The 12115-nt window shown below is 44.5% G+C and overlaps 1 protein-coding gene across 3 annotated transcripts in view; it reads right to left on the reverse strand.

The window, feature by feature from the left end:
• Window positions 1–12115, reverse strand: part of TTC39B (tetratricopeptide repeat domain 39B) — a 139921-nt gene that overhangs the window by 42709 nt on the left and 85097 nt on the right. For all 3 annotated transcript variants that reach the window (XM_069765148.1, XM_069765156.1, XM_069765165.1), the window contains 4 exons: window positions 5940–6044; window positions 4357–4488; window positions 3741–3817; window positions 798–865 (listed from right to left, as the gene is read on the reverse strand). In XM_069765148.1, coding sequence (XP_069621249.1) covers window positions 798–865; window positions 3741–3817; window positions 4357–4488; window positions 5940–6044 — 382 coding nt within the window. The remainder of the gene's footprint in view (window positions 1–797; window positions 866–3740; window positions 3818–4356; window positions 4489–5939; window positions 6045–12115) is intronic.

Consider the following 12115-nt stretch of genomic DNA (forward strand, 5'->3'; position numbering starts at 1 on the left):
TTTCATACTGTGCATACTAATCAAATCATAATAACCTTAGAATTCCATATTGTGTCCTTGCTGCAGTTGCTGCCTTACAACCCGGCATGATTGAATATCATCCATTGGGTATCATTACTAGCTGGCCCACTGTCCCAAGGTCACAATGGCTGACACGTCCTGCTGGTCTAGTCATGCCGTCAAGAAGGATTGTAAAAAGACGTGGAGAAAACGATGTGCAATGGTAAGTATCTAGCGGGCAATTTTATTTATCCCCCCAAAAAAACACCTTAAGAAAGTCTGTCAGGCCTAAGTATACACCAAGCAAATAACCTTATAGGGTTTATTGCCCCTATGAATATCGCACCTTTTGTGTTCTAATAGGGTGAGGAGTGCACTCTTTGTGCGCCCAAGGTGCTCGGTGCACTGTTCTGCATGCCCAGTCACCTCACTGGCGTTTCACAGGGCTGGTTTCCTTGAACTTTCTTTGCAGATAGTGCTGTCAAATCACCAATAAGAAGCACGGACATGCAAAACCAGTGGTTCGAACAGTGCACGGATCCTCTTGGTCACACCAAGGGTGCACTGAGCTCCCTAACTGGCACATTTGTCTATTCTTCAGTTTCTGCAGAACAGAGGCAGTGATTATAGTCAGTTTGGGCTGGTAGATTCCCTTAAAAAGAAATTAATTTAAGATATTACCCAAGTCCCACAGCCTCGTCTGATCATTTCTGGAACTATTCTGGAATGTTTACATGCATACTTTACAGTTAATGTTAAGTCAATTCTGAGAAACTACTACAGGATTCGTTCATTACCTGCACAAATGTCAAAGCAGCTTTCTGCAGGAGGCACTCGGCATAGCAGATCTCAGCATGCATTTCTTCTGGGGTACGATAAAAAAAACAACAGGGTGAAATTATGTAAGGGTCAAGGCTTCTAGTAATGCTGCTACATTGTTGCTAAAACTAGATGTAAGGCACAGTAGCCTGGGGATCTTCCTGAAAAGGAATCATTTTCTAAGGCCCCTTTCACACATCAGTTTTTTGCCATCAGTCACAATCCGTCGAATTTTGGAAAAGACGGACCAGGCAAAAGTTGCTGCCGGATCCGTTTTTTTCTCATAGACTTGTATTAGCGACGGATGACCTCAGGTTTCATCAGTTTTTCGCCAGAACCTTTGAAAATTGGTTTTCTGTGGGCCAGACAAAACGGATATAGTAATTTTTTTTGTGTCTGTCGAAAAACCGGACAGCGACAGATCCGTTGCCATCCGTTGTTTGCTACAATAGAACCCTATGGCACCGGATCTATCAAATGGCTGAATCTGGAAACAGATCTCTCTCTCAACATATTTAAAACCAGGGGAAAAAAAAAATAGCAAATACCCTGCAGTAAGTAAATAGTAACTGTGCATATAAATAACTTAGGGTTTGAAAACCGTGTAAATACCCTATATTACTTACATGTACTATTACTAATTACTTGCTCTTGGGTGTTGGCTCATTTTGTTTTTATCCTAGGTAAATTTATGTTAAAGAAACACACTCAAAGTTTTTATCTTCTTAATACAGGAAAGAAATATATCTTGGTACCGTGTTAGCCAGTAGATATTTAGAATTCTAAATATTTGTCTATCTTCTTAATATATTGCAATCATATTATATAGCACTGTGTACTTACAATTGCTCATTTTGCCTTTCTACCCAGCTAATTCTTCTCTTTTCTCTGCGCTACATAGAAACAGTAAGTCTATTACCCTGCATTTCTCACCCCCCTTCAACTCATTATCCATCTACTCCTCTTCCCCCCGTCAGGACTTTTGCAGTTACTTATGACTCATAGAATGAAAATTGACCTCCTGTTTCAACAGAGCTTAGATGGATTCAGCTAGTCAGTTTTTAATTACGTGATGTCATGGACCTAATGGAAAAGAGAAGAATTAGCTGGATAGAAGGGAAAAATGAGCAGTTGTAAGTACACAGTGTTATATAATATGAGGATTGCAATATATTAAGATAAAAATTTTGATGGGAGTGCTTCTTTAGTGGTCACAGTGTGAACATGCACCTACACATTGAACTTATACCAACATGTGTTCTGCTCAATTCTTTGATTTTGAATGTATCATTTGTACCGGTAGTTTGTGTGTAAAGCCAAAGAAAAGTTATAATTAACAGTTCTCCCAATTATAAAAACCAAGCCACACAACAGTGCCTCATGAAATCACCCATTCAAGTCAATGGGTTTGTGAAAAAAAAAAAGGAGGGGAAAATATGATACAAAATTTGGCATCTGGTGCGGTCTTAGTTTTTTTTTGCATACTAGAAAAACGGAAGCCATACTGATGGTAAAAAAAGGACACTAAACACTGGATGAGAATCTGTAAAAAAAAACAACAAAAAAAACAAACAAAATCAAAGTAGGATAGTCCATCCTCAGCCTTTTCTTTTCAGCGGATTTCAGGGTAGCAATGTTCAGACATGTTTATACCTACACTTGAGCACTGAGATTGGCACTCCGAGTGGGCTTCATGTGTCTGCCGCCGACCAGTTCTCGTGTAACTGTCTGGGAGTGTAAAGCAGTTATTGGTAGTGTGGTGTGTATGTCTAGCATAGTGGGCATTACTATGTGGGCGACAAGGACATTACTTCAGTGCTCACACAAAGCCCAGTATGTCACGAATCATCACAAAAATTGGTTCAGAAGGTGTAGCTAGAGTATTAGGTTGTGTCTTTTTCAGGTGCATCTACTGTGAAACCTATCTGGAAAAACACACCAGGAAAATGTAAAAATAAAAAAATGCATATATTAAAAAAAAAAAAAAAATTATGTAAAAACTACTTGCTGATCAATTGTTCAGTCTTAACCACTTCAGATTTCGAAATATGCTGACCGATTAAAAAGAATAGACATGACCCTTTTTCAGGTGGCTTCCGCTCAGAAGACGCTCTATACTTTACAATACAAGTCAATGGGAAGAATCAAAAAACAAATGACTGACAAAAAAAACGAAAAAAAACAAACAGTAAGAATAGTAGACTAGCCATTGCAGCCAATAATCCAGTAGATCAATGACTGCTATTGTCATTTCTATAGGATATTCCTTGATATAGAAATAGCCAGGAATTATATAAATGTCTACAAATAGCAAGGTTTCAATGAAGAAAATACACGGAATATGAAGTTCCACAAAAGTATATACAGTGCAATCTTTATAAGGCCGGGATCACACATGCGAGAAACACGCCCGTGTCTCGCATGTGAAATCCAAGCTCTGGCACCGGCACTCCAGAGCGGAGCGTGCGGCCCCATAGGAACACATGGAGCAGCACGCTCCGCTCCCAAGTGCCTGCGCCAGAGCTTGGATTTCACATGCGAGACACGGACGTGTTTCTCGCATGTGTGATCCCGGCCTAAGAAGACCACTCAAAATTCAATTTAAAAAAAAAAAAAAAAAACAGCTAAAGGAGTGGTCCTCTCAAAGGAAATGGCCAACATACAATATATGGAATATCATGATGAAATTTACAGTGCCAGATGTTAAGTGCCTTAAAAAAGGGGTGACCATAAATTGTGGTTTCCCTGCATCTGCTCGGCATTTCGCCTTCTATAAAATGCAGGGCTTAAAGAAAGCCAGCTACACTGAACATATTCCTGAAAGTCCTCAATGTTAAAAAGTATATCAACGCTTTTCAAACTAGGACATGTGAAACCGACCTACGAATGGTATGCATTTTCCCAATAAATGTCACTAGTACCTTCAGAGAATTGGTCTCCAGTCTGTTTGGACACTAGATTTGATAAAGACTCCACCACGGAATTTCTTTTTCTGAACCTTTAAAAATGGAAAAAGAAAAAAATTAACAAGTTGTATGTTAAAATAAAAAAAAAAAAAAATCTTCCTTTTAAAATATTTCCCTCCACTACATTACACAATAAGAGAACAATCACATAGTTCATAAAAAGTTATAAGTTACTAGAGCCATTCCAAGGAGACCCAAGGCACGCAGAGCTGACCTCATAGTGGCTCAGTGCTATGAGAAGCTACATGGTCCCCCCTCTCTGTGAGCCCCCTACTCGCCACTATCTATGCTACATGTGGTTGTGTATACTTTGTCACCTTTCATTAGAATGTATAACCTCTACGGACTACAATGGAGAGTGTCGGCATATGTACTGCAGTATGGAGGAAGCAGATACTGAATGCCATGGATTCACGGGTACAGGACAGCTACAAGTACAGTATGCTGCACGGCAGTGGGGCTTCACAAACACTCTTTAGAGCTCAAATTGTGTTTGTGACCAACAAACGCTGAAAGTTCAATTACAAGAAACTCTGAACTGATGTAGGACCTCGCAGGAGGCAGCAATTACCTCTGACACGTCTGTAAAGCTTCCTTCATTGTGCCAATTCCCATCTGTATGTCTTGAGGCTCAAACGTCATCGCAGCCTGCATAACCAAGATGGTGCTGTATCCAAGAGCGTGATACATGCTGTCCTTAGCCCTGTGGAAGCAAAGCACAATAGTCATCTAATTGGTTATAGATTGTAGGTATTGTATTTTGTATATACAAAGTGCACATATATAGATACACACAGTATCAAGAGAGGGAATGCTAGCTGTCAAATGAGGAAGACTGCGGGATGGCACAGCACAAGTAAAGATAGTCCTGATAAATGGGGACTATCAGCATTCACTATGGGAGTAAGCTACTACCAGGAGATGCATTAACCTGATGTACATGGGTGTGAAGAGGTCTTACAGAGGTTGTCCACTACTAGGACAAGCCCTTAAAGTAAATGTTTGGCCCCAATAAAATAATAAAGCTTATACTCGCCTCCCGTGCCATTCCAGTGGTGTCGGCACTCACGGTCCCGAAGCTGTGATGTGGTGGAATGACCTGAGAAGCCCAGCGCCCAATCAGTGCTGACATCGCTGTGTCCGCCTTCACACAAACTGCACATGAAGAGGAGGTCCAGGATGAGCTGCAGCCCTGGCTTCCTCCTCATGTTCAGTTCATATGACGGCGGACACAGCGACGTCACAACTAATTGGGTGCCAGTGTCGCATGACAACACCGCATCACAACCCAGGGAACAGCGCGTGCAGACACTGCGGGAACGGCGCCAGCACCGGAAGCAAGTATAGGCTTTATTATTTTTATCGGGCCAAACAGTTTACAAAGGGGTTGGTGGTAGTGGACATCCCCTTTATAGGGGTTTTCCCACAAACAAAGTACACTTTAATCAATAGATCTTGGAATAATAAGCTCCACAATTGGATGTGTTAAATAAACTGTTCCTGTGCTGAGATAATCTTATAAATGTGCCCCTGCTGTGTGCTGTGCAATGCACACAGCAGGGGCACATGTATAAGATTATCTCAGCACAGGAACGTTTTCTAAAACACATCCATCCAGTTGATTAAAATTAACTTTGTTCGTGGGAAAGCCTCTAAACAAAACTAAGGCTATGTGCACACGTAGAATGGTCCTATGCGGATTTTTCCGCAGTGGATTTGATAAATCTGCAGGGCAAAAACACTTTGCTGCGGATTTATTGCGGTTTTTCCACGGTTTTCACTGCGGTTTTACAACTGCTGTTTTCTATTGGAGTAGGTGTAAAACCGCTGCGTAATCCGCAGAAAGAAGTGACATGCTGCGGAATGTAAACCGCTGCGTTTCCACGCGTTTTTTTCCGCAGCATGTGCACAGCGTTTTTTTTGTTTCCCATAGGTTTACATTGTAATGTAAACTCTTGGGAAACTGCTGTGGACCCGAAGCTGCGCAGCGTGTGCACATACCCTAAACATTTTCTTTATTACAATTGTGTGTTCATGCAATTTTGAAAAAAAAAAAAAAAGTTTCAAAAAGGTACAACAAATACAAAGCTTGGAGTGATAACTAGTAAAAAGATATCAAGGTTTTTATTTAAACTAGTATTCCTACACATTTACCATGGCCGTAATAACTCCAGAGCATCAGAAAACTTGTTATTTAAAAATAAGTTGAGAGCCAAAGTGCATTCCTCCAGGGCACATCGAAGGTCCATTTTGGAGGCCCTAAAAGAAAAATGTAGAATATTAAAGAGGTTTTTAACCTTCATATACATGAGAAAAAAGAAAATAAATTGGCATACGTCCCATGGCAGACCATGACCTGGTTGGTGACACAGGACTGGCAATCAGAAAGGCATTGTTTATGTTCTTTCCTTACAATGACTTGTCATAGAATCCATTTACTTCCTATTGTATTCTGAACAAAGATTGGCCTAGCTGTTTGCAAAACTGGCAGGTAAAGGTACCGTCACACTGAACGATATCGTTAACGATATCGTTATGTGTGACAGCGACCAACGATCAGGCCCCTGCTGGGAGATCGTTGGTCGCTGGGGAAAGTCCAGAACTTTATTTTGTCGCTGGATCTCCCGCTGACATCGCTGGATCGGCGTGTGTGACGCCGATCCAGCGATGTCTTCACTGGTAACCAGGGTAAATATTGGGTTACTAAGCGCAGGGCCGTTTTTAGTAACCCGATGTTTACCCTGGTTACCGTTGTAAATGTAAAAAAACAAACACTACATACTTACATTCCCGGTGTCTGGTCATGTCCCCCCAGTCAGCTTCCCGCACTAACTAGTGAGCGCCGGCCGTAAAGCACACTGTGCAGCGGTGACGTCAACGCTGTACTTTACGGTCGACGCTCAGTCAGTGCGGGAAGCTGAAGGCGAGGGACATGACCAGACACCGGGAATGTAAGTATGTAGTGTTTTTTTTTTTTACATTTACAACGGTAACCAGGGTAAACATCGGGTTACTAAGCGCGGCCTTGCGCTTAGTAACCCAATGTTTACCCTGGTTACCCGGGGACTTCGGCATCGCTGGTCGCTGGAGAGCTGTCTGTGTGACAGCTCTCCAGTGACCAAACAGCTCCATCGTTGTCGGTATCGCTGCAGCGTCGCTTAGTGTGACGGTACCTTAAGGCTAATTGAACCGCCATATTTCTAGATCAAGACTATAAGTATAATAGGCTTTTTTTTTTTTTTTTAATAAAATTTTGGCACATCGGAATATTAAAAACAAAAAAACAACAGGTAATCACCTACCATATATCTACATTTCCACCTCGCACAGACCAATAGCCTGGGTGTAAAAAAAAAAAAAAAAAAAAAAAAAAAAAAAAAGCAGCCTGCACATACTTTAGACCCAACTTTGGATCAGACCTCAGCCCACTGGTTGATGCTTTACAAAAAAAATGGATCACGTACATGTTACATCTATAGGTCTTACTTTTTCACCTAACCATTACAATTATTCACATAGAATTTTTTTTTTAATTAAAAAAAAAAAAAAAAAGGATTTTACTCACCGTAAAATCTTTCTTGGAGCCTTCATTGGGGGACACAGGTAACCATGGGTGTATGCTGCTGTCGCTAGGAGGCTGACAGTATGCAAAAAAAAGAAAATAGCTCCTCCTCTGCGGTATACACCCGCCGACAGGCACATAGTACCTCAGTGTTAAAGCGTTAAAGCAGTAGGAGGAGCAACCAAAAAACTCAACATTTGTACCAATCCAACAAGGAAGGCACATAGACCAAATAATGGCACAAACAGTTAGGGAGGGTGCCGTGTCCCCCAATGAAGGCTCCAAGAAAAAGATTTTACGGTGAGTACCAAAAATCCCTCTTTCTTTATCGCTTCATTGGGGGACACAGGTAACCATGGGACGTCTAAAAGCAGTCCCTAGGGTGGGAAACGAGAAGATTCGAGGAATAAATGGACTCAGGTCAGCCAGTGCAAAACCACCACCTGCAGCACCTTCTTTCCCAGGCCTGCATCAGAAGAGGCACAGGTATAAACCCCGTAAAAACTCGCAAAGGAGTGCAAAGATGACCAGGTTGCGGTCTTACAATCTGGAAAGCCAAATCCTGGTAACGAACAGCCCAGGAGGCCCCACAGCAGCGCGGAGTGAGCCTTAACCCCCAGAAGAGGCTGTTTGTCCTGAACGTGGAATGCCTCCATAGCAATAGATAACTTAGAAGCTAGGAGCCCATTAAGATAACCCTCAGAGATGACGAACAGGGCTTCAGATTGACAAAAGGGAGCAGTCCTTGAAATGTAGACTGATAGCTGCGACGGGATCCAGCTTGTTGAGGGACTTCTCCAGGAGATGGACTGGACAGACACAAAAGGAAGGACAATGTCTTCATTAATGAGAAATGAAAAGACCACCTTGGGTAGAAGGAAGGAACAGGCCTGAGAACTACCTTGTCCCGATATAGAATCAGGGGCGGGGAACGGCAGGACAATGCCGCTAACTCGGAAGCTCTCCTGATGGACGTAATTTAACTAAGAAGACAACTGGAGACAGGAGAAAAAAGTGACGTCTTGAATGGGCTCAACAGGAGCAGGCTACAGCGTGCCAAAGACAAGGTTAAAATCCCATGGATCTATTGGAAGACGATAAGGAGGTACCAGGTGGGAGACTCCTTAAAGAAAGGTCCTTTAACTGGGAACGAGAAGCCAGATTTTGTTGGAAAAGAATTGACAAAAACGATAGAGCCAAGTCAAGACCCGCTTGTGGAAAACCAAGAAAAGAAAAAAAAAAAAAAAAAGAAGGACAAGAGGGAACAAACCTTTAGCCACACTCCACCGAAAGAAGGCATTTCAGTATTCGTAGTAGATACGCAAGGATGCTGGTTTCCTGGCCCTAATCATGGTCTGAATGACCAGATGGGGAAAAAAAAAACAGCCTCCCTCAGGACTATGGTCTCAACGGCCATGCTGTTAAACTCAGACTATAAACTCTGGTGGAAGAGGGAATCTTGGGACAGAGTATTTGGATGTCCTGGAAGCTTCCAAGCGGCATCCATGAAGATGTTCACCGGGCCCTTCTTGGCCAGTCCAAAGCTATCAGGATAATAGGGATCCCTTCTTCCTTTATCCTTTTCACGACTCACGGACAAGGGGAGAGACGGAAAAAGCTAAGGTAGTTGGAATTGTGACCACGATATACTAGAGCATCTCAACAGGTGGCTAGAGGATCCCAGGACCTGTCTACGAACCTCATGGTTTATCCGAGACGCCATGGAAACGACGTCCGGGGAGCCCCATTTCAGCATATCTGGATGAAGACTGAGGGGCTGAGCAACCACCCGCCTGAAGAGAGACCCTGATGGCTCAGAAAATCGGCTGCCTGATTTTCTACCCTCGGAATGCGCATGGCTGATATGGCGGAAACGTGACCTTCAGCCCATTGCAGAATCCTTGTTACCACTATCAAAACTTGTTTATGTAAGCCTTGGCCGTGGTGTTGTTAGACTGTATGTAGACCGGCTAGCTCGGAAAGAGAGAAGGTCAGTGGGAAGAGCAAAGAAAAAAACTGCCCTAATCTCCAGGAGACTGACGGAGAGAGAGGCCTCTTTGGAGTTCCAGTGGCCCTGCCCTGTGTGACAAAGAAAAAGCGGCTCCCCAAATGAGGAGACTGGTGTCGGTGGTGATGACCTGCCACCAGAGAGGAAGGCCTTCCTTCATAGGACTGATGCAGACAGCGTCACCAGGTGAGGGACTGTCTCACCCTGAGAGGTAGAAGCACAGGATCATCCGGGGAGACTACCTGAGGGCCAGCTGAAGAGGATGGGCATGGAACTGGGCAAAAGGAACGGCTTCCATAGCAACAATCCCTTTCCCCTAGAACTCTCATGCAGGACCTTGGGAGGAGAGAAGCTGGACGCTTTAGAGCAGAGGTCCCCAACTCCAGTCCTCAAGGCCCACCAACAGGTCATGTTTTCAGGATTTCCTTTGCATTGCACAGGTAATGCAATTATTACCTGGGCAAGACTAAGGAAATCCTGAAAACATGACATGTTGGTGGGCCTTGAGGACTGGAGTTGGGGACCCCTGCTTTAGAGTACGGATGCCCAGGCAGAGGGATGAAAAAAAAAAAACCCTCTCCTTTGGAAAGAAGACACAGGCTTGGGTTGTGTCGAACCTTATACCTAGAAACACCAGGTGCCGAGCAAAGGTGAGGGAGAACTTCTCTCTGTTATAATCTAGGCGAGATGGACCAGAGTATCCAAAGTAAATTGAAGATTCTGGTTGCAGTCTCGGCGGGACGGCTCCTTGATAAGAAGATAGTCCAAGTAGGGAAATATGAAAAAAAAAAACCTGAAGAGAAGGATGTCCATGATCACTGTCATGATGTGACTAGTCTGGGAGTAGAGGCCAGGTCGAAAGGAAGGGCTGTGAACTGATAAAGACCCTCCTGGATCGCACACCATAGGAACCGCTGATGCCAAACACAAACAGGAATGTGAAGAATTCTCCCGAGTCCATGGAAGTGATAACCAAATGTAGGGACTCGGTCCTGAAAAGACAGAACTGAACGTGACAGGCAAACCGCTCGAGGTCCAAAAACGGAGGGAGCGGTCCGTCTTCCTCCGTGACTATGAAAATAATAGAGTAGAACCAGGAAAACCGTATGTTTCTGGGGATGGGTACGATCACTCCTTTGCGTGGTCACTCATTGGCCAGGGACCGGTAAGCAGGCGTGGCTACCCAGAGTCCAGGAGAAGGCCCAAAGCTAAATTAACTAAGGACATGCAATGACAGGAACGGAAAACTGCATTAACTAAAGTCCTAGTCCGTATGAAAATTGGCCACGTCTGACGGTATCAGGGAGTAGGGGCCCTTCCTATTGGCTGTGCCGCTGGAGGAGTCCACTGGGCAGGAAGAGGAGGCCCCTTGATAGGGAAAAAAGCATGATAATTACACGTGCTTAATGCGGGGGTGTGGCTGTGGCCAGGACAGAAGGAGGGTGTTAACGAAGCACTAGCATGAAGAAAAGATGGCCGCTATCGTTCAGTGATGCCATATTTTGTGAAGTTCGGTCGCGGGTAAACAGTGAGGCAGGCAAGTAGATGCCGGGGACAGAGAAAGGGGCATACCTGTAAAAGGTGAGTCCCGAATCCCTCTTCACTGACAAGGATCACATCAGGAGCCCTCAGGGTGGGTGAGGGTCACTGGAAACCGGGATCCCCTTCCCGCACCGTCTCCGGACGGTGCAGGAGACGGCACCAACCCCTTACAAGGGGAGAGGGGTGAGGAGGGGAAAAGGCAAGTACTGGCTGCCAGTAAATCACCCTGAAACACCAGTAAAGGTGACAGGGGATAAAGTCCTGCCTGCGGGTCCGAGAGTGGGCGATGTGGGTGACACCACACTGCTCTCAGTTGAACAATTGTGGGAAAACAGGGTGAGACATTACATCCAAACCCTGAAGCTGAAGAATCTGAAAGACAAAAAAAATAAATAATAACACAACAGGTGACCTGAAAAGGAAAAGACGGATCTGGGATGAGATCCAGGCCTGCCTCCTACAGACACTACGCTTACACTGAGGTACTTTGTGCCTGTCGGTGGGTGTATACTGTCAGCCTCCTAGCGACAGCAGCATACACCCATGGTTACCGGTGTCCCTCAATAAGTGATAAAGAAATAAAGAAAAGTGTCTTCTGTAGTTAGGGTAAAAACTGGAGACCACACAGATGTAACAAAGGACATACACATTCCAATACAGTTGAAAAACGCTTTTTTTATGCATTAAAAACAGATCATTGTGCATACACTTGTCTGACCCTGGCCTTAGTGTGAAGGTTGCAGATGATTAGTGGCCACTGAATGGTTGCAGCTGTCACGTTTCGTTCCTATCCAGAAGGCCAGTCTCATACGTCCAGATAATTCCAGTACCGGAGAAATCGGTACCAAAGTTATCCGTGTTCTCACGTGGCACATCAGTGTGGCACACGTGCAGAAGCCGTGTGGCACACGTGCAGAAGCCGTGTGCCGCCTGAGGACCACACGGACCGTGCAGGAGAGACTGCGCTGTCCCTTGCGTGTGGCGCTGTCCTGCTCGGCTGAAAGCAGCGCTTGCAGGAGAGAAGGGATGAAAAATCAAGTTTTGTTTGTTAAAAATAAAGTTTGGGGTCACCTCCCGCCTCCCACCCCCCGTGCGCCCGCCCGCTTGCAGAGAAATACTCACCCACCTGCCGCAAGCGCTGCTTTCAGCCGAGCAGGACAGAAGGGATGAATGCCGACTTCAGCACCACACACATGGGACAGCACTTACTGTAGCGCT

Source organism: Ranitomeya imitator, chromosome 1, assembly GCF_032444005.1.
Source record: "Ranitomeya imitator isolate aRanImi1 chromosome 1, aRanImi1.pri, whole genome shotgun sequence".
Classification (NCBI taxonomy): Eukaryota; Metazoa; Chordata; class Amphibia; order Anura; family Dendrobatidae; genus Ranitomeya; species Ranitomeya imitator.